Below are 24,338 nucleotides of genomic sequence, written 5' to 3' on the forward strand. Positions count from 1 at the left end.
TAAACGTCACAGACACTCTTGCACATGCATTCAATATTTTAAATACAATGTAATACTAGCATGGCCCTAAGAGTATTACCTATACATCCCACAAGACAATTTATCTCACAAGACAATTTACTTTTAATCGAAACAATACTGTACGTTGCTGTCTGAAGCAGCAGTAAAACTGCCACTGAAAATTCTTTCTGCAAATTTTTATTTTATCTATATATACCTTAGTTTATTTACATTGTAATACTGGAATAAATCAGACTGAGACCTGTTAACAATCATTAACCATGTCAATTTACCGGTATTTATTTATTTGGGTTTTACGGCGCACCAACACAGTAACTGCTCATGACTGAAGGCTAGCAAAAACCTATGATACATCAGCATTCTATCTATTTTAACGTCGCACCGACACATGATAGCTTTAATGGTGGAGGAAGACCCCAGGTGCCCCTCCGTGCATTATTTCATCACGAGCGGGCACCTGGGTAGAACCACCGACCTTCCGTAAGCCAGCTGGATGACTTCCTCACATGAAGAATTCAACGCCCCGAGTGAGGCTCAAACCCACATTGATGAGGGGCAAGTGATTTGAAGTCAGCGACCTTAACCACTCAGCCACGGCGGCCCCAACATTCTATCTATTTATTTATTCTTACTGAAATTAAAGGACAATTGTTTAAAACAGTATTGAGGACAAGTATGCATAGCATAAGACGATATGAGAAACTATCAAAGCAAGACAGGACATTAAGTTCCTACTTTTGTGTTATTAATGTTTTTTCTTCTTAATTTTGTTACCACTGTTTACAGTGCTCTCATTCTGTAGTCATCCTAAAATTTTGTATTTGTATCTCAATCGTATACCCATATCAAAAATACACTGAAACCTCATTTCACCACTACCCAACAAAGGCCTAAACATTTTTTTTGTTTCTGGTATCCAAACCTTCCCTAAATTTTTGGGCCAACCCCAAGTGTTTTTATGGCCTTGAAGCATGTTACTGGAAACAATCTAACAGTTTTGTCTCTAATTATCCTCATGCACAGCCAGTCTAATGAACAAATATTCTAAGCAATTTGTTACCTCCCCTGAAAAGCATATCATGTTTTACAAGAGTTGCAATTATCAACATTTAAAACACAAACACAATTTATATCTTACTGATATATCTGATGGGAGGTGTGTGCACATAAAGTTTGTAATGTTAATTCAAATCTTGAAGATGATAAAATTTACATCATAAATGAAACATCATATATTTTATAATTATCAGCAAATAACAAGGGGACCATGATAGTCCTGAATCGCTCCCCTGTCCCCACATGATCCTGTTTTGAATTGAGTATGACATTGTTTTTTCTATCATTTGACATAGTGACCTAGTTTTTGAGCTCATGTGACCCAGTTTAGAACTCGACCTAGATATCATCAAGATAAAAATTCTAACCAATTTTCATGAAGATCCATTGAAATATTTTGCCTCTAGAGAGGTCACAAGGTTTTTCTATTATTTGACCTAATGACCTAGTTTTTGAAGGCATGTGACCCAGTTTTGAACTTGACCTAGATATCATCAAGGTGAACATTCTCACCAATTTTCATGAAGATCTCATGAAAAGTATGGCCTCTAGAGAGGTCACAAGGTTTTTCTATTTTTAGACCTACTGACCTAGTTTTTGACGGCATGTGAACCAGTTTCAAACTTGACCTAGATATCATCAAGGTGAACATTCTGACCATTTTTCATGAAAATCATTTAACAAATATGGCCTCTAGAGAGGTCAAAAGGTTTTTCTAGTTTTAGACCTACTGACCAAGTTTTTGACTGCATGTGACCCAGTTTCGAACCTGACCTAGATATCATCAAGATGAATATTCAGACCAACTTTCATACAGATCCCATGAAAAATATGGCCTCTAGAGAGATCACAAAGTTTTTCTATTATTTGACCTACTGACCTAGTTTTTGACCACACATGACCCAGTTTCAAATTTATTCTAGAAATCATCAAGGTGAACATACTGACCAATTTTCATGAAGATCCATTGAAAAATATAGCCTCTAGAGAGGTCACAAGGTTTTTCTATTTTTAGACCTACTGACCTAGTTTTGGACCGCACGTGACCCAGTTTCGAACTTGACCTAGATATCATCAAGATAAACATTCAGACCAACTTTCATAAAGATCCCATGAAAAATGACCAAAGGTTTAGGGACGCACGAACGACGGACGCCACGCAATCACAAAAGCTCACCTTGTCACTTTGTGACTGGTGAGCTAAAAAAAGAAGTCAATACCCAATAAATACTAGTTTCATGTTTTCAACATCACATTAATGGACAAGCATTCAATGGTAGTTATGTTTGTAGGAAAGAAAGACTTTAAAGGTCTTTGGAAGAAAACTATAACAAGAGCACCATGATGGTCCTGAATCGCTCACCTGTCCCCACATGACCCAGTTTTGAACTAAGTATGACGTCAGTTTTTTCTATTATTTGACATAGTGACCTAGTTTTTAAGCTCGTGTGACCCAGTTTTGAACCTGACCTAGATATCATCAAGATAAAAATTCTAACCAATTTTCATGAAGATCCATTGAAAAATATGACCTCTAGAGAGGTCACAAGTTTTTTTATTATTTGACCTACTGACCTAATTATTGAAGGCACGTGACCCAGTTTCGAACTTGACCTAGATATCATCAAGGTGAACATTCTCACCAATTTTCATGAAGATCTCATGAAAAGTATGGCCTCTAGAGAGGTCACAAGGTTTTTCTATTTTTAGACCTACTGACCTAGTTTTTGACCGCATGTGAACCAGTTTCAAACTTGACCTAGATATCATCAAGGTGAACATTCTGACCATTTTTCATGAAAATCATTTAACAAATATGGCCTCTAGAGAGGTCAAAAGGTTTTTCTAGTTTTAGACCTACTGACCAAGTTTTTGACTGCATGTGACCCAGTTTCGAATCTGACCTAGATATCATCAAGATGAATATTCAGACCAACTTTCATACAGATCCCATGAAAAATATGGCCTCTAGAGAGATCACAAAGTTTTTCTATTATTTGACCTACTGACCTAGTTTTTGACAACACATGACCCAGTTTCAAATTTATTCTAGAAATCATCAAGGTGAACATACTGACCAATTTTCATGAAGATCCATTGAAAAATAAAGTTTCTAGAGAGGTCACAAGGTTTTTCTATTTTTAGACCTACTGACCTAGTTTTGGACCGCACGTGACCCAGTTTTGAACTTGACCTAGATATCATCAAGATAAAAATTCAGACCAACTTTCATAAAGATCCCATGAAAAATGACCAAAGGTTTAGGGACGCATGAACGATGGACGCCGCGCGATCACAAAAGCTCACCTTGTCACTTTGTGACTGGTGAGCTAAAAAAAGAAGTCAATGCCCAATAAAGACTAGTTTCATGTTTTCAACATCACATTAATGGACAAGCATTCAATGGTAGTTATGTTTGTAGGAAAGAAAGACTTTAAAGGTCTTTCGAAGAAAACTATAACAAGAGCACCATGATGGTCCTGAATCGCTCACCTGTCCCCACATGACCCAGTTTTGAACTAAGTATGACGTCAGTTTTTTCTATTATTTGACATAGTGACCTAGTTTTTAAGCTCGTGTGACCCAGTTTTGAACCTGACCTAGATATCATCAAGATAAAAATTCTAACCAATTTTCATGAAGAGCCATTGAAAAATATGACCTCTAGAGAGGTCACAAGGTTTTTTATTATTTGACCTACTGACCTAGTTATTGAAGGCACGTGACCCAGTTTCGAACTTGACCTAGATATCATCAAGGTTAAAATTTTCTGACCAATTTTCATGAAGATCCATTCAAAAGTATGGCCTCTAGAGAGGTCACAAGGTTTTTCTATTTTTAGACCTACTGACCTAGTTTTTGACGGCAGTTGACCCATTTTCGAATTTGATCTATATATCATGAAGATGAACATTCAGACCAACTTTCATACAGATCCCATGAAAAATATGGCCTCTAGAGAAGTCACAAGGTTTTTTTATTATTTGACCTACTGACCTAGTTACTGACAAGCACGTGACCCAGTTTCGAACTTGACCTAGATATCATCAAGATGAACATTCTGACCAATTTCATGAAGATCCATTCAAAAGTATGGCCTCTAGAGAGGTCACAAGGTTTTTCTATTTTTAGACCAACTGACCTAGTTTTTGACCGCAGTTGACCCAGTTTCAAACCTGGCCTAGATATCATCAAGATGAACATTCAGACCAACTTTCATACAGATCCCATGAAAAATATGGCCTCTAGAGAGGTCACAAGGTTTTTTTTATTATTTGACCTACTGACCTAGTTATTGATGGCACGTGACCCAGTTTCGATTCTGATCTAGATATCATCAGGGTGAACATTCTGACCAATTTTCATGAAGATCCATTTATAAGTATGGCCTCTACAGAGGTCACAAGGTTTTTCGATTTTTAGACCTACTGACCTAGTTTTTGACCAGAGTTGACCCAGTTTCGCATTTGACCTAGATATCATCAAGATAAACATTCAGACCAACTTTCATACAGATCCCATGAATGAATAGAATTTAACGTTACCTATTGTTCTCTATACCCAACAAATGTTCATTCGTGGGCTCGGACTGACGCACGGACGGACGACGGACGCTGCGCGATCACAAAAGCTCACCTTGCCACTTTGTGACATCTGAGCTAAAAACACACAAGACATACATATTATAGTATTACACTTTGAGGTAAAAGACTGGATGCCAGACAGTGGTATCAATTTCAGACCTGGTATTTGTCATGGTGACTGAGGCAAAAGGAATAAGATGGACATGTAAACAGATAATAATACATGCAATACATCATCTTATGAACGACAAAATCTTGTGTAAAAATATACAATAACTTGATGCCACAAGCCAAATGTCTGCTGCATATGACAATATCACATTTGCATTTATCCAAAACTATCCCTACTTTTCTTCATGAATGTCAATTTTTCAGACAAGGCACAAAAAAATGACTGTTGTTAATTTTTCACTTGCAAACACAACCTTTGAGCTAGACCAAGGTATTATTAGTTTTATGTCTTCTTTGGGTGAGCTTTTATGCAAAGCTATTTCCAAATCCATTAATACATGGCAGAATTATAAACTAAACTTAAAATTGACCTTTGACCCAGATATGTGACCTTGACCTCCCATTTACAGTTATAACATCAAGAAAAAAACATGTGAGTAAAATGAACGTGAACTGTTCAATGTATTCAAAGGTAAGTTTTTTTGGTTTAATTAACCCTTAGCCTGCTGGCGGCAAGTGATTCTGCCTTTGCGACCAGTGCAGACCAAGATCAGCCTGCACATCCGTGCAGTCTGATCATGGTCTGCACTGTTCGCTATTCAGTCAGTAAATTTTTAGTAAACACCCCTTCAAATGATAAATGGTACTGCCCATATTGGAAGATGGTCCAATCCATTATAGAAATATAGCAGGGTAAGGGTTAAGGAATAATTAAAACAGTAATGACTGGGTATAAAATGGTTATATAGCACATGCGTAGTTTCAATTTAACTCTTTAGTTTTAATAAATGTAACAATATCTGCTAACTACAAGTGCAGACATAATCATATTATAATTTTGTTGTATAAAATACTGATGTAAATGTACACTTGTTCTTATGCTATAAATAAAATGACTGCTAGTAGGAGAAATAATACTCTCTTTGAAAATAGTGACTAGCAACATGGCGGCCAAGTTTCATACAAAAAAAAAAACAACCCTTATTTGATACAATCATCAAAAAATGACCTATTCTTAAAACAAGTACTGTAAAACCTGGTAAATAAGTGTTTACGCTTATAATAATTTTAGTGACACTTTAATGCGCCTATTTTTGATATGCGCTTATACTTAAGCCTAAACTATGCACTTACATTTGATGTGCGCTTATAGACAAGCCGTGTGCGCCTAAGTTTGATATATTAGGAAAACTGACAGTGCTTACCTTGGTTGAGAAAACGAAAGTAAAACATGGTCATGGACGTGAGCAGTGAACTACTTCCTTTTATTGTATAAACCTTCAGTATCTATACATAATGACAGCATAATGAACTACTTAATTTGCAAATAATGTTCATTCCCTCGGACTATTCAATAATTGTTCAACACAAAAATTGTAGCATTTTATCAATATTCTTTTAAGAGATTTACAAAACAACTTTCTGGTATTCAAACTTTTACTTTCATTTACTAAAAACATTTTCTAATCAAAACGTATGATTATCGTAAACAATTATCGTTTTATTAGACAATAGACGTTAAAATCATTTAACACCCATCGACTATTCAACAGGTAAGAACACTTGTCACCTGTATTTAAGATAAACAATCATCACGGAATAATACCGTTAATTACGTATTTTCCTGCATCTGTTGTTTGTTTACCAGTAATCGGATATGCGCCTACTTTCGAGACAAAATTATGGTAAGGGCATGACATGCCCTTATTATCCCATACGGAATAACGGTAAGGCCACATGCGCTTACTTTTGATATGCACTTATATTCGAATATGCGCTTATTTACCAGATTCTACAGTATTTACACTTTTTGCACTCAAAAAATGTAACAACAATATTCAAGAAAAATCCTTCTATTAACTATTGCGAGATCAAAATCCAAAATTCTGAATAAAATTCCTAATATCTTTAAAATTATAAAACCACATCAAGATACAAGATGAACAGCAGTTTTAACTAAAACAAGAGATCACAGAGTGATCTTGGCGCCCACCAATGTGCCATTTTTGAGTGTTCCAAATTTCAAGACTTACTGACTAGCTCAAGGTCAAATTTCATTTCCGTACACAACACTTTGCATGTGGTCCAAATTCGAAAGCTGTAGCTTGAGAAATGTGAAAGTAGGTCACTAGATCAATTTCAATGACGAAATGTGAAAGTAGGTCACTAGGTCAAAATCAAGGTCAAATTACACTTCAGAACACAAATTTATGCATGTGGTCCAAATTTAAAGCCTGTACCTTCAAAAATGTGGAAGTAGGTCACTAGGTCAATGTCAAGGTCAAAGTTTGTTTCAGTACACAATCCTATGCATGTGGTCTAAATTTGAAGCCTGTAGCTACAGAAATGTGAAAGTAGGTCACTAGGTCAATCTTAAGGTCAAAGTTCATTTCGGTACACAAAACTATGCATGTGGTCCAAATCTGAAGGCTGTAGCTCGAGAAATGTGAAAGTAAGTCACTAGGTCAAAATCAAGGTCAAATTTTATTTCGGAACACAGAACTATGCATGTGTTCCAAATTTGAAGCTTGTACCTTCAAAAATGTGAAAGTAGGTCACTAGGTCAATGTAAAGGTCAAAGTTTGTTTCGGTACACAAAACTATACATGTGGTCCAAATTTGAAGGCTGTAGCTTGAGAAATGTGAAAGTAGGTCAGTAGGTCAAAATCAAGGTCAAATTCCAATTTGGAACACAAAACTATGCATGTGGTCCAAATTTGCAGCCTGTACCTTCAAACATGTGAAAGAAGGTCACTAGGTCAAAGTCAAGGTCAAATTTTTTTCAGTGCACAAAACTATGCAAGTGGTCCAAATTTGAAGGCTGTAGCTACAGAAATGTAAAAGTAGGTCACTAGGTCAAAATCAAGGTCAACTCATGTCAAGGTTCATCTTGCCACTCAAAACCATACATGTGATCCAAATTTGAATGTTGTAGGTTATTCACAAGAAGATTTTAAAATCTTTTCCCTATATAAGTCTATATGAACCATGTGACCCCCCAGGGCGGGGCCATATTTGACCCTAGGGGGATAATTTGAACAAACTTGGTAGAGAACCACTAGATGATGCTACATTACAAATGCCAAAGCCCTAGGCTTTGTGGTTTGGACAAGAAGATTTTCAACGTTTTTCCTTATGTAAGTCTATGTAAACCATGTGACCCCCGGGGCGGAGCCATATTTGACCCTAGGGGGATAATTTGAACAATCTTAGTAGAAGACCACTAGATGCTGTCATATACAAATTATCAAAGCCCTAGGCCCTGTGGTTTTGAACAAGAGGCTTTTCAAAGTTTTTCCCTATATAAGTCTATATAAACCATGTGACCCCCGGGGCGGGGCCATATTAGACCCCAAGGAAATATTTTGAATCATCTTGGTAGAGGACCACTAGATGATGCTTCATACCAAATATCAAAGCCCTAGGCTCTGTGGTTTTGGACAAGAAGATTTTCAAAGTTTTTCCCTATATAAATCTATGTAAATTATAGAAATAAACAAAGGGCCATAACTTACTAAAAAATTGTTGAACCAGTCTGATTTTCAGGGGGACAAAACAAGGGTACCAATACATCATTCTGACAAAGTTTGGTCAAAATCCCCCATGTAGTTTCTGAGGAGATGCGATAACGAGAAATTGTTAACGGACGGAAGGAAGGACGGACGGACTGACGGACGGACGGACGACGGACCACGGACGCAGAGTGATTTGAATAGCCCACCATCTGATGATGGTGGGCTAACAACAAAATTTCATGTCAAAGAGATTAAAGGATTTCACAGTACCAAATGGTAACAAATGTAAAATTTTTGTGTACCAGCTGTAGACTACACATGACCGTTACAGTCAAAGCCAATAGAGTCCATCAATGTGTGAAAAGTTTCTATACGTTAGCCATACAAATTATAACTTCTTCCATTCTGCACATGAGAACCTGTAGTAGAGTTGACAATAATCACAACAAATAATGAAAGAGAGACAACTCTGATAAAAACTTTGGACCTCTACTTATAATCCATGAGATTTTATCAGCAACGAATACAAGACCATAATAAATCAATAACAAAATTATCATCCCCTCTACCCTACTTATAATGCTGCTTCTTAATATTTAAAAAAAAAAATAATCACCATACACTTTTCACAAAGAGTCCATAAGAAAGACAAAACATTTGTCTTTTGAATATTTTTTTGCTGTTAAACTATCCATACATCTAACTGCATATATAGATAATTCGAGAACCACCCTTCTTTTGAACTAATTATAAGATCCCAGAAAAATCCCTATATAACGTATATTATTCGATAGCTCGAACTTCCAGTTGTTCGAACAAATTTTGACGTTCACGTTAAGTTCAAGTAACAAAGTTCGACTGTAGTTAAACCTTACGCAGTTAGTACTTTTTCATACTGGACATGATCAATTAGTACAGATGAAAATAAAATATAAAATACTCCCTCCCAACCCTTTCTAATGGAAAATTCGGATGATAATCCAGCAATTAATTTATAATGACCTAACAAATGTACAATACCCTATTCTCAATCTCATTGATCTTGTTAAATCACAGAATACAGTTAAAACTATTCCACTACTGCTATCTATGGCTATAACCACGTTTATTCACTGACTGTCTTATAACTTCTATTATCTTGTATGGATCTGTGTTTGCATTTGATGCCTAAAATGGAGAAACAAACAATATATAACCTAAAAATGTTATGAACATAAAAAGCTAAAATAAGCATCTTAGAAAAAAAAAATCTAAACAAAAGGGCCATAAAGGCCCTGTATTGCTCACCTGACCTATTGACCTAAAGATCATCAAGATTAACATTCTGACCAAGTTTCAAAAAGATATGGTCATAAATATGGTCTCTAAAGGGTTAACTAGCTTTCCCTTTGATTTTGCCCAGTGACCTAGTTTTTGACCCCAGATGACCCAATTTCGAATCTTGACCTAAAGATCATCAAGATTAACATTCTGACTAATTTCATGAAGATACAGTCATTTATGTGGCCTCTAGACTGTTAACAAGCTTTTCTTTTGATCTGACCTGGTGACCTAGTTTTTGAACCCAGATGACCCAATACCTCGTCCACAATTTTATTGAGAGTAACATTCTGACCAAGTTTCATAAAGATGGACCAAAACTGTAACCTCTAGAGTGTTAAAAAGCTTTTCCTTTGATTTGACCTGGTGACCTAGTTTTTGACCCCAGATGACCCAATTTCGAATTCGTCTAAGATTTTACTGAGAGTAACATTCTGACCAAGTTTCATTAAGACTGGGCCGAAATTGTGACCTCTAGAGTATTAACAAGCTTTTCCTTTGATTTGACCTGGTGACCTAGTTTTTGACACCCGATGACCCAATATCGAAATCGTTCAAGATTTCATTGAGAATAATGTTCTGACCAAGTTTCATAAAGATTGGGCCAAAATTGTGATTTCTAGAGTGTTAACAAGCTTTTCCTTTGATTTGACCCAGTGACCTAGTTTTAGACCCCAGATTACCCAATATCAAACTCGTCCATGATTTCATTGAGGGTAACATTCTGACCAAGTTTCATTAAGATTGGGCCAAAACTGTGACCTCTAGAGTGTTAACAAGCTTTTCCTTTGATTTGACCTGGTGACCTAGTTTTTGACCCCAGATAACACCAATTTCAAACTCATCCAAGATTTTATTGAGTGTAACATTCTGACCAAATTTCATTAAGATTGGGCTAAAATTGTGACCTCTAGAGTGTTAACAAGCTTTTCCTTTGATTTGACCTGGTGACCTAGTTTTTGACCCAAGATAACCTAACATCGAACTCGTCCAAGATTTCATTAAAAGTATCATTCTGACCAAGTTTTCATTAAGATTGGGTCAAAATTGTGACCTCAAGAGTGTTAACAGTCAAACTGTTGACAATGGACGATGGACGACGGACACAGGGTGATCACAAAAGCTCACCTTGAGCACTTCGTGCTCAGGTGAGCTAATAAAAACCACATCCTTCATTCAAGAACATTTCACGTTATTTCATATCCCATAGGGACATGCCTGTATATAAATGTCAAAATATCATCATTGTCAATATGGGTGAAAACATCTGTAGGGTATTATCACATACAAAAATGATTCAAATCAATATTTTTGCTCTATGCTACAAAGAACTGTGAAAAAAAATTAGTCAAATTTCACTTGATATCTTATTCCGAGATCAGATTTTCTGCTTTATAAACACTATATGAGTGTTTTAACAACTAAATACTACCTACAACTGTCAGACTAAATCACTTTGTTTATACATTTTATAACACATTTAATGAAAATTCTGTAACAAGTTTTTAAACAAGCAAAATTACATCTGGTGGCATGTCCTTTAAACAATCCTTTTAAACTCATAGAAAAACAAGACGCGTAAGTATAAAATATAACGCAACACTTTACTGACACACAAAAGAATAATAATATCTGTCATGAGTTTACGAATCGAATAGAAGTATCCGTCCCGAGGGCATCTGTTACCGCCCAATGCGCAGGTGCCCTCGGGATGGATATTTCTATTCGATTCGTAAACACATGACTGATATTTTTTCTTGTATATCGTATACATGTAAACATTTCATTCTGACAGATTCTTTTTTGCATACAGTATTTTACAAAAAATATAATAAATAAAGCAAACAGAAATGCACTTTTTCTTGTAGTAGAGTATGTACACAAAGCATGAGAAATTAATGTCCGTAAGCAGGTGACGTTATGACGTTTCAGTGAAGCACAATAACAAAGTTCCCCTTTAGTTTTATTGTTTGTAGCGTAACGGTATGTTCTTACCGTAAAATAACGTATTTTGAATCGGGAAATATACTATAAGGAACTGAGAGAAACTATCAAGGTACCTGAATTTTTTCGACCTTACACATTCAATGCATGAATTGCTAGTTGTCATAACAGCACAAGAGTCATCTGGCATTGGGTGTGCCAGATGGGTTTTGCCGGCATGGGTAAAATCATCGGAAATGCCAGTCCGGTGTGCAAGAAGAAACCTTGATAATAGTAACTAACTGACATGATCATATTAATTTGTAATTGTAAAATTTTCATTCTGGCATTTTAATAAACTGAAGACCAAGGAGAAATAAGAGATGTAGATAAAATTATACTTACTGTGAATAATTCCAGTGAGCTGATATCAGAACGTACATCAGCAACTGAGCCTCGTGTAAGTATACGTACATACGCTGGCAGCGAATTACAGCTGATATCACCACTCTACAAATTATGAAAACATTGAAGTACAAAATTACATGATTTCTGGAGCGAACACCTCTAGTAAGTCTGATGTATGTTTATTATGAAGAGGTATTTGCTCTCAAGAGGTAAATTTACAAAGAAATTAATAGCCAACACCAAAGACAGTTTCTGCCTTTGTAAGGTTATACTTTTTGTTGAAATATTTCACAGTTTGACAGATTTTTAACGCCTTTTTCAATAGTACTTCATTTAATGTACATTGGGTAATATTCATGAAGGTTTCATTTTCGCTAATACTTGCAAATAATACTTCTTGTGAATTTAAAACATTTGTTGATACTGATCTGCATCATGTCCTAAAACACACTGCATGTAAGGCTGCTATCCATAGTACTGCTGAATGAAGTTTACACGAAAATTATCCAAACAGCAGTATCTAACTGTGTGATGAGTTAATGTTACCTGTTTTCCTTAGTTCTCTATCACTACTTATGAGCTAATTGGGCAAGCTATGTTGAAATAATGAAGTCCTGTGGTTTATGTGAAACAACTGTAGCCCAAATGGCTCAAACTTCTGACAGAAAATAATTGTAGCCAAAAATGGCTGAAAATAGTGATGCAAAATACTTCTTAATTAAAATCTGCTTAAAAATTGAATCACATACATACCATGCTAGGAAATGCAATGCCAGAACTAAAACACAAACTTCCACTTCCAATATCATCTAAGAATGCTAAAAAAAAATAGAGTAAAACAATGTTTGATAAAAAAAAACAAGGAACAAAAACATTAACAGGAAAATGCAAGAAAGCAACCTGAAAACAAGGAGCTGCATTCAATAAACGCTTGATGCCCCCAGTGGCATCCTTGTCAATAGATTTTGCACCTAAGTCCAAAATGAGGTTAATGTCAAGGTCAAACTGAGGTCAGGTGATGTTTGAAGATGAGGAATGGTCACAGTTTACAGCTGTATTAGTATCAATTCATTTTTGTAAGGGGTATTGATTCTAGATGAAATGGTCTCATTTGGTTAACCAAGAGATGACCCATACAGTCCAAAATGAGGTCAAGGTCAAACTGAGGTCAGGTGATGTCTGAAGATGAGGAATGATCACAGGTTACATCTGCATTAGTATCAAGTCATTCAAGTAAGGGGTATTAATGCTAGATGAAACTGTCCCATTTGGTTAACCTCGTACGGATGAACGGATGGACGGACAGGACAATCACTATATGCCTCCTGCATCAGTAGATGCTTGGGGGCATAAAAATCACAGTATAATTTACATAATGTAGTAGCTAAATCACATAACAATATGACAAGAGCAGTTCTGAAGAGGATACTAGTAGTTAGTTAGCCTTAACCTACAGGGGAAGGGTTTGAACACTGAACAGTGTTCAATGAAACTTGTAGGAGATAACTTGAACCAGAGTGTACACAAAAGTTTTTCTAAACTTGTCTGTTCTGTAGCAGTTTTTCTTAAAATAATGGAATGTTCAAATATAAATAAGCAGGAGAATTTCCCAGATACCATGTCTTACTGTCCCAACTTAAGAATGCACCATTTCTGATATTTCTCAGGACTTGCTTAGGCTGGCTTGCTACTGTGAACAATGGGCAGTTTTGTCATATTAGGATTATAAAATGATACACTTACCTCTCATGACAAAATACCAAAGTAAATAGAAATCTTTGTCTGCTTTCTCACTGACTATCACAATCTCATTGTCTCTCTTTGGTACCTACACAAAGCAAAACAAATGAGCTTTAACACATGAAGAGGTACCCTGAAAGATTTGTATACACTGAACAAAAAGATAATATAAAAACAAGAGGACCATGATGGTCCTGAATCGCTCATCTCTTCCCACATGACCCAGTTTTGAGTATGACGTCGTTTTTTCTATTATTTGACATAGTGACCTAGTTTTTGAGCTCATGTGACCCAGTTTCGAACTTGACCTAGATATTAACATCAATGCAAAAAGTGTTTTTTGCTATATCAATAAGTAATTTAAGCCCTGAATTTTATTTTTTAACCATGTCATTGTATTAAGTCCAAGGAAGATGACTATAATTATGTATTTTACAATTAAAACATGAAATTTTATTGAAATACTGAACAAAGTAAAACTGTAAATTAACACTAAGACCATCCTCTTTGATACACTATACATTTTCAATATAATATCAAACCTGTATCTTATGCGGGGTTAAGAATTGATATGTACAGAAAAAGAATGTTTAATTTGATTTCCGCTAGGTTTAGAGTCACATCCATGCAATTCAGTCCATATAGCGACTTTTCCTGTCTTTGAGGAAGACCACAGATGCTGTTTCTACATGGGCTGGCACCTATGTAGAACCAGTGGCCTTTCATAAACCAGTTGGATGACTTCCTCACATGAAGAAATTTATGGCCAAAGCGAGATTTCGTACCCACATAGGTAAGAGACAAGAGTTTTGAAGTCGGTCGCCTTGACCACTTGGCCCCAGAATGTTGTAACTCACCAAGTTAGCAAAGGCAACTGCCTTGCCATATGTTACAGTAAGACCTAATATTGAATGTATTTCTATGACATCTGTGAAGTAATTATGATTAGGAACATCAGTATTGTAGTCCAGTGCAGCTTTTCTCCATAACTCCATTGCACCTAAAACAACAGAAAAATATGTCTTGTTTGTGATATGATTATGGAATAACAGACAAATGATATCCGATTTAGTTTTCTGCCAGTATCCGCTTCTCATCTGAGACAGTTTAACCAAACAGTATGACAGTAAACTAACAAAGACCAACCATTAAGCCCTACAGAGATTATAGTTTGTAAACAGTATCTACATTTTTTCGTTAATCCCATAGCACTGTGAAATCACGAATATTTGTGAATTTCGTGGTTACATTGATCCTTGAAAAAGATTCTCACACAAGGAGCTTCCATTTATTTTAGCTTTAAATAATAAGTCCTAAAGAAATAGCTATGATTTTGGCAAAATCCAAAACATTTTATACAACAAAGTTCAATGAGTTCACAGTATATGACCTACTGGAGAAATGCAAAATATGTGTTACCAGCAAGGCAAACTATAGATCTGTTTATTTCAACTGAAACTGCCAAACAGAACTGTTAACACACTTTTTTTTCGAATTTAGAATAAAACTGATTCACTGATACGAGGATGAGGCCATATTTTAGGGTGGGAAATCATGCCAGTGCTGATGTCCTCATGCCAGTGCTGATGTCCTCATGCCAGTGCTGATGTCCAAAGTCAAGCAGGCCAAAATTATACTGAAATTTGAAGAATAAGAAGCATAAATATTTACCTTGGTATGCATCTTTATCGAGAAATCCATGTACATGAGGATGAACTTGACTGGCACCAGCGTGAGGAAGTAGATCCCATATCAGTGATGGGTATTTATGCATGCTGTCTAACTTGTACACTTGATCAAACCTGAAATTACATGGACAGTTTTTTTCTGCTGATTTCTTAATATACAATTTATATATGATTTAACTTAATGGTGTAAATAGTTTTCATGGTGACAAAGTTATTATGTTAAAGATATAATAAGATAGAAAGTCCTGTTTAACTGATACAAGAACTTAATTTGAAAAATTAACAGATGGGTTTCAAAAGAATATTATTGTATGTCCTTGAGAACTATCCTACAAGCAACAAAAGGTGGTCAAGAATTATTTTAGACAAGATTTCTTCAGTAAGTAAAGTCTTTGTTTACAGTGAGCTGCCCAATAATTTACACACAGGCTGAGCAATAATTCACACAAGGTTACTCTATCTTCAATCAAATCTTCACCTAGAAAGTGTGATGGACTGAATGTTCTGCTATTTTCCAATCTTTTTGTTATGAATAGAAACAATCTTACAATTTACACATAAAAGAAAGCATTCTTATTTTTTTTCAATAGCATACAACTGCAAAAAGTAAGTTATTTCCCTTTGACATGAATTTTGTACGTTTACACCAAATTTCCATGTGTCAAGGCTAAACTTTGTGTCAGTCTTTGTGTTTTTCTCTACTATGGGAACAGTTTGCACATTTTAGCATAAATTACCATTGTTGACCAGTAGTCATGAGATCCAAGAACTGTTCTCTAGTCCAGTTGTGTGGATGATGTGATTTCAACATAAACAGAGCATGCCAGCGATCTAACTTGAATGTATTGGAAGCACTGTATGAATATTTATTGTCAATACGTCCAAACACGTCCTCAGCAGTAGAATCTTTATATTTACAGAAATCACAATCTGGCTGAGTCTCTCTGGCTAACTGGTCTATACTGTAAACAGAAAAAAGTTCACACATGTTAGGTATGCAACAATTTATTTCATGTCTATGATGAAAAAAAAAGATGGAAGCTTTCTTAACATACTCTCTTACCTGCTTTACATGGGCAAAAGTCTTATGTCTCTGGCCCCTGTGTAAACAAAACCACAAGAATATGCATTATTACTGAGGAAAATTTACCTTGTTTGCAAGTAATTTCAACAATACCTGGATTTTACTACGAGTCTGGAATTATATTCTACACTATGAGGTCCAGAGAAAGAAATCAACATGACTAGAGATGCTTTTGGGAAAAGTGCATGTCTCCCACAACTGCCTAATCATCTAAATAGTAAGTCAGTCTTTATATACTGTTTACTTAATCCACATGTGCATGCGCTTTCTTGACACCAGAAGGATGCCTATACTACTACTTTTAAAAGTAGTATAGGTGCCGGTTTGGGGGCAGAAATGCGCAAGAAATCATGAGAGTTTTTTGGTAATTCAAGGGTCAAAATTCCGAAGTGCCTTGGCCGATTTGGCTAGTTATCTAATTTGGCCGAGCACTTATTGGCAGACACATTTTGTTGAAGTTTGGTGAAGATCGGATGAGAAATGTTCGACTTAGAGTGCGGACAAGCTTTGTGACAGACACACACACACACACACACACAGACAGACAGACATACAGACTGGAGTAAATCAATATGTCTCCCTCACCACTGTGTGGTTGGAGACATAATTTGTTACATTATTCAATTCCAGAATTTTATCACCACTATTTAATCACTTCATGTTAATTTCTGCTGATTTCTGTATCAATGTATTCAAGTAGATTGCTACATGTTAATCTATATAGCTCAAACTGAAGGTATTGAATATGTGTGGCTGAATTGTGCTAAAATAATTGAAAGATCTGAATTTTGACACCTGTGAGGCAGATGGATGCTTTCAAACTCTTTATTAATTTTCTAGGTATTAAACAGTAGTTCAAGGCCTTTAGACAATGTAAGTCTTCTTGATAACAAGATGGCCCTAAAATTCTCACCCGAGATACTAGCTTGCTTGAACAACATGGCCTGAGGGCATTTGATAGAGAGTCACTGGATGAACAGAGCAATCCGAATTTTGCATGGATGACCTAGATTTGAAGTAATTTGAAAGAGTACCACCAAAAGAACATTTCTGTGAAGTATGGTGATCTTATTTAAAGAAATTGTGTGTGATGGACAGATTGATAGGACCACAGAAGAATTACAGACACTCAACAATTCTAAAACGAAAACAATACAAATATAAAGCAACTGTCATCTTCATTTTGATTCCTTTATTTCTTTTTCAGAAATACTGATACTTACTACTCTCTTTCTGGTATTTTTGGAATTGACATGGGACGTTTATTCCTGATAGGGTTGTACATGTTTTGCTCACGAGTATATTTGTTGTACACAGAGATAATTGTCTGAAATTATACAAAATTCTAAAATAAGTTATTATAACTAATATTTAAGGTTCACTGTCTTGTGCTCTACCTTGATAAGCAAACAAGACAAAGAACATGTACTGACAGCATAGTAGTACTTTAAAATTTAGAGTTAATAAAACATTTTATTTCTAAGCAATGGTAAATAACTATTCTAACATGGCTTGATTTGAGTTCCAGTTAAACAAAGAAGAAGTTCAAGCTCTGTATATTCTGCACAAGAGAGCATTATGATGTCAATTATGATGTCAAATTGCAGCTTGAATCGGAAAAATGAAGCCCAGCAAAACTTTTTTCATAATATTTCAACGAACATGTTAGAATTAAAACAATTAATGCCTTTGTGTAGTCTGTCGTCTAAACCGTGATACTGTAAAATCATTTAATTTTCGCAGCAAGAAATTTCGTGGTTTTGGCCAAAACAGCTGTTTTGTGGGGATGTAAATTCGTGGATTTTCAATTTTTGAAAAAACAAAAATCATAATTTCCACAGGAATAGATCTAGTATATCATTTTTTTCTTACATATGAAACCTACATGTCAAACCTAAACCTGTCAAACAGCACTACCTTGGTAACCGAATGTGCAGTCTACACCGTGGGAGGTTAGCAAGTGATCATGCGCCAATTAACGACCACATTATCTATAATTAAATGACCCCTAATTTGCAAAACTTAATGAAACTGTGAAATATTCAATAAGAAAAGTCGGCGCCAATTAAAAAAAAATCTGCATCTAAACTTACAAGCTGTTGAACTTGTGCATGTGTTATTTCCTGCCAAGAAACATGTTATGTGAATTGGGACGCAAATCTAGCAATTAATTTATATTTAATAGTCCCAAAGATGTCAGTAAATATAAACATTGCAGAGCAGGGTCGAAAAAATTCAAATTACAGCCACAGCATAGTGCGGCTGGCACATGACGCTACATCAAACTTCTATTTTTAGTATCTACTTTTACTTTGACAAGCTTGTCGTAAACAGACCATGGGTAAATGTCTGAATGAAATAGTCAGTTTCGTTCTGATGCATACCTATGTTTAATGTTGATAGAGCATCCATACACAAAAGCTGCAGGTCAGTACTGCCACATGCACACAACTACAGACTAGATCAGACGGCTATGGTGTCTTTTTTTGGCAACATCGAGTACAATTTACATTATCGTGGACATAGTATGTTCGTTGGGATTTAATTTCATGGTTGAGCAGAACCACAAAATCCACGAAAATTAATCCTCCATGAATAATAATGATTTCACAGTAAATTAGATGAAAAACCACTCGAAGGCCTTGATTATTTGTTAAACAAATCTGAATGTCTTTTGTGAAGATGGTGAATAAAGCTTGACCATATATGGCATGTTCTTTAGTTGGTATGCAGAAAATTAGGTAAATTAATCAATAATCGGAAAAAATAGGAAACAAAGTAGTGTAGAAACAAGTAGTGTCACAGTAAATCTATCAAAAATATAAGAACATCATTCCAAAGATTAGAAGAGGAACAATCTTCCCTTATCAAGCACAAAGAAACCAAAGAAACTAATATTTTGTCTATTTCAAAATTTGCATACCTGCTTTTTAGACTCTTCATATAATTCTTCTTTATTTCCAAGCCATTTCCTAACTTTACTTGAAAATGCATCTGGAATGACAATTTCTCCTTGCTGGAATGTCAGCCTGAATAACTTCAGAAACGTAAAGAAAAGCTGCCTGTAAAGAAAAGAATGAGAAACAATTACATAACAAATATAGGTAACAAGGACATTATTACAGTAAAATGGCTCTATTATGGTCTTTTTAAATGCATTAACACTATTGTACAATTCTGCTGAAATGTAAGTGTCTCTCATGATGTGTAGTTCTTATGGCACTGTACAAAATATCAAGTGGAATCATCTGTGGGCAAACTATGTTATTATCAAACAAGATTCTTTTTGTCTTATATGTTTCATGAAACGTGATCATGTCATAAATTGTCATCAACATTGGCATGTGCAATGCTTTAGTGACAGGTCTGTCCTATACTCAAGAGGGACCTAGATAATATTGTAAAATGTAGCTTTTAACCCAGCCAACTTTTAACCCTTTCAATTTGTATTTGCTTGCATGCTTGTATAATTGTGTTGTATGCAATTAAATATGATCTAACTAAAATCTGTCATATAAATCCTGTATTTTATAAATAAATTCTTACAAATCACACCGACATACTGCTGATTTATATTGTGACAAGTGATATAGATATTTTTACATTGGCAGTCAACACTAGTACGACTTCAATTCTATGACATGAGAACTGCTTTAATAAGGAACCACCTTGGAACTGGAGAAAAGATTCAGTTTTGAAATGTTGCTAGTTTTGAGCATTCTCGCATACCAGAGGTCTACCGTGGTTCCCCGGATGAACCTCTGGCACATTTCGCCGATATTTATGGTTTGGTTACTTTACAGGTAAAACGTTTCAGCCAATCAGCGTCGTTTCGCGACAAATCGTAGCGAACCAATCAAAATCGTCCGTGAAAAGCGTGACCGCGTCCTTTCCATATTATCGAGGGAATACGATGTCCATTTACGACGAATATTATTATTTCTTGATGTAAATCTCTTAACGTCGAATTACAGTAATAAATCTTTATTTATCGTAATCATGGAATACAGCCTTTATCCATCGTAAGCAAGTATCTTGTTTACATATTTTTTGAAGTTTCAATTCGGAGTTCCAAATAATGGCGAACAATGATTGGCTGAAACCACTCCCGATAGTAATTACGAGTGCGCATGCTCACCAAGTAAACGATATAAATAAATCAGAGGTTTGTCTCGGGATTTTGACGAACCTCTGATGGATGAGAATGGTTTTGAGAGGTTAATAAAATAGACGGAACATATTCCAGACCAATACTGTTGTTCAGATTAGAGGGGTTAACATTTTTCAGAGTTTTCTGTGAAGACAGGTTTCCATTATATAGTTAATTAAAATGTATATCTGGTTTACCTGCATTCTTTATTTTTAGATTGTCTCCATTCTGTCATCAGACGTTCAAGGTCCTCAAAAACTTCTGGCATCCCACTCTTCAAACAGGAGTGCTCAAACCAGAACTGAAAATTTATCAAGACGTAACATTCCACAATATATTAAGCTTGATATAAGGTACAACATTTACATGCAATTGTCACAGTAAAGGAGTTAGATGCCTTAAAAGGGGAGAATATGTGTATGCTTCTGGTTAGTTCAGTTGGTACAGGACTGTATTAGCTTGGGTCCCAGTTGGAGCCCTGGACTATGGTAACTGCAATTTTTTCTCACTCTGAGACAATGACATTGGTCAGTCTTCGATACCTGTTTTTGCTTAATTTATAAAACACCCATTGAAATTTGAGGATGAATATGACAAAGTATAGGACTTAGGTTACTTAAAAGGTGAAAATATGTGTAGAACATTCGCTCTGCAAATGAGGAGTCAAAAGGTTGAGCCCAGACTGAACTTTTCTCATCCTGTGACATAAAATACAACCATTTGGGTAAAATTATAAGTACACAATTGCTTACAGATATCTATGGTCACTACATGTCTATGGTCAGTGCATATCTATTAACACTGCATATCTATGGTCAGTGCATATCTACTATCACTGCATATCTATGGTCAGTGCATATCTATGGTTACTGCGCATCTATAATCAGTGCATATTTATTATCACTGCATATCTATGGTCAGTGCATATCTATTAACACTGCATATCTATGGTCAGTGCATACCTATTATCACTGCATATCTATGGTAACTACATGTCTATGGTCACTGCATGTCTATGGTCAGTGTGTCTCTATTCAGTGCATATCTATGGTCAGTGTGTATCTATTATTCATTGCATATCTATGGTCAGAGCATGTCTATGGTCAATGCATATCTATGGCCAGTGCATATCTATGGTGTGACTTCATATCTATGGTCAGAGCATGTCTATGGGCAGTGCATATCTATGGTCAATGCATGTCTATGGTCAGTGCATATCTATGGTCAATGCATATCTATGGTCAGTGCATATCTATGGTAATTAAAGTTTAACTGGTTGTTCTTATTTGTGTCACGTTGTCATGTGCAGTACACACAACTGCTATTTGAAAATCATGCACTTTAACCTTTTAGAATGTTCAATCTAGCACAGCAGTAACTGAATTACTTTGTCCTTTGCATACAATAAAGTTTAGTTATATAGAAAACATTATATATATTATTCAACTAACCTTATCTTTCACTTTCTGGAATCGATACGGCAGCCACCTGCTACTGTCAGGATTGAGATGTGGCGGGAGACGCATGTTTCCCAGCAGGAAGAACATTACCATGCACAGTGAGAACAGAATAAACACCGCCAGCCATCTTCTAGCATTGGTACCATTCCTTGGAGATTGCTGCATTAGGAGAGAGGATCCAAAGTTACACAATCTGAAAGAAACAAGTGAATGAAGTATTGCCATGCAATACAAAGTCCCCTACTGGAAGGCACCTAATTTTCTCTACTGCAGTATAACATAATGAACTGATATCTGTCAATGTTGTATAAACAATATTGTACTATATATACAATATGCTATAACAAAACACTTGGATTAAAATTTATATATATATTATACAAGAGGGCCATGATGGCCCTATATCGCTCACCTGAGTGAAAGAGAACATATGCAATACTTAATCAGATCTGTGTTATTGCTAATAATAACTGTGCTCAGTGATAATCCAGAGGGTGACTGTTCATAACAAACAGGATATCATTTCTATGGCAAGCAAAATTTTAAACATTGCAGACCTTTTTGACTCAAATATGACAAACTTCATTTATCAATTTATATTTTTTTTATTTATTGACAATTTAACATTTTAAACTTATCAACACATTCACAGATGACACTAAACTTTCAGAGACATACATGCTTGTGGTAAAATATATTTGTTAGTCATAAATACTTATATGTTCATTGTAGTGTATGAAGAGGGCAACCTAATAATATACATGGTTATGGTAAGCATTTGAAGCCTAAACCATTTGCAATATTGTATATATAGAAAAAATTACAATTATAGTAAATTATAAATTTGCTGCTGTTATTGTCTTCACTACTGAAGCTTTATTTTATACTTGCACAAGGACTATTTAATACAGCCAATTCTATATTTCTAACAGGATATCTAACCTAACATAATCTATAGATTTAGACATAAAAATATCATTAAACTTTACACATTGCAATGCCATGAACAACACATTCACTTTAGTAGTTAGTAACTATAAAAGGTTTAAGTAAGGTACAGTTAACGCTGAAACTATGTAGTACTATGTATGTACAAGAGGGAAATGTGAATCATAAGAAAAATTGGAAAAGATGTGCTGTTGCAAATATTGCAAAATACTTGTTCCAATTTAAAATGAGTACAAAATAAGTTATCTTTTTATTCATATTATCTATAATATTAATACATATAGCTTGATCAGTAATAAATTCATGACTTTTTATAAGCTACCACACAGCTTCATCACAGCTGCAGCATACGTTTCATTATGACTAGCAGCAATAATTTCATGACATTTGATATCCCTACATACAGCTTCATTATACAGCTTCATCAGAGCTGCACCATACAGCTTATTGTGATTAGCAGCAATAAATTCATGACTTTTCATGAGCTACCATCATATTTAATACAGAACACTCTCAGGGTTCTTGAACACTGCCAAACTCTTCAGCAAAGCATGTGCCAAGATTTAACCTGTTTGCTTAATGTAATATTTGTAGACTGAAGCTTTCAGTTAAAACCAGTGTTGTAAATTGTGTTCACATTTTTTTAACAACCATGCACAAAACTTAAATATGCTATTGAGTAAATTGCAAATGGTATGTCATATTTCAGAAACACTTATAGTCACAATGTTATAGTGTTTCAAATTCCAAACTGGAAGACAACTCTTTTGCAATAATTGCAACAAAAAACACAAATAAACAGTACATTACACAAACTAATTTTAATTTCAGATGCCTCCTACTATTACTTGATTTTTCCACACAATCTTCTCAAAAAATGGCAATGCAAACTGGAAATAAAAGTTTCTATCAAATATTATTTTAACTGCAGCATTAATTCAAAGTAAATAAACTACAGATTACAAAAGTCTACAACATAATGTTATTGTGTGTATGCAACCCATGATTACAATAGGTAACAGTTAACGGCCACGCGCCACACTTTAGCATGCAAAACCACAGGTAATTTATATAGAATTTTATATAAAATAGACTCTATTTTGACTGGCGTCACTGTTCATAGTCAGGATTTTCATGCTTTTTCAGTGACAATTTAAGGTTAAAATGTAGGACTGGAGCAGGTCTTTAAATATTACATCAAAGCTGTTTCACATTTAACACAAATACAACAGCAATAAAAATTCATCTACAACTTAAAAAATGGAAAACT

General features: G+C 35.2%; 1 protein-coding gene across 3 annotated transcripts in view; it reads right to left on the reverse strand.

The window, feature by feature from the left end:
- Positions 1-971: 971 nt before the first annotated feature.
- LOC123528789 (uncharacterized) overlaps positions 972-24,338 on the reverse strand; it is a 50,437-nt gene continuing 27,070 nt past the window's right edge. For all 3 annotated transcript variants that reach the window (XM_045308787.2, XM_045308788.2, XM_045308786.2), the window contains 11 exons: positions 22,112-22,313; positions 20,858-20,961; positions 19,434-19,572; positions 17,734-17,837; positions 16,164-16,388; positions 15,410-15,540; positions 14,596-14,738; positions 13,742-13,826; positions 12,752-12,816; positions 11,996-12,100; positions 972-9,514 (listed from right to left, as the gene is read on the reverse strand). In XM_045308787.2, coding sequence (XP_045164722.2) covers positions 9,431-9,514; positions 11,996-12,100; positions 12,752-12,816; positions 13,742-13,826; positions 14,596-14,738; positions 15,410-15,540; positions 16,164-16,388; positions 17,734-17,837; positions 19,434-19,572; positions 20,858-20,961; positions 22,112-22,313 — 1,387 coding nt within the window. In that variant the 3' untranslated portion in view covers positions 972-9,430. The remainder of the gene's footprint in view (positions 9,515-11,995; positions 12,101-12,751; positions 12,817-13,741; positions 13,827-14,595; positions 14,739-15,409; positions 15,541-16,163; positions 16,389-17,733; positions 17,838-19,433; positions 19,573-20,857; positions 20,962-22,111; positions 22,314-24,338) is intronic.

The sequence above is a fragment of the Mercenaria mercenaria genome, chromosome 13, assembly GCF_021730395.1.
Source record: "Mercenaria mercenaria strain notata chromosome 13, MADL_Memer_1, whole genome shotgun sequence".
Lineage (NCBI taxonomy): Eukaryota > Metazoa > Mollusca > Bivalvia > Venerida > Veneridae > Mercenaria > Mercenaria mercenaria.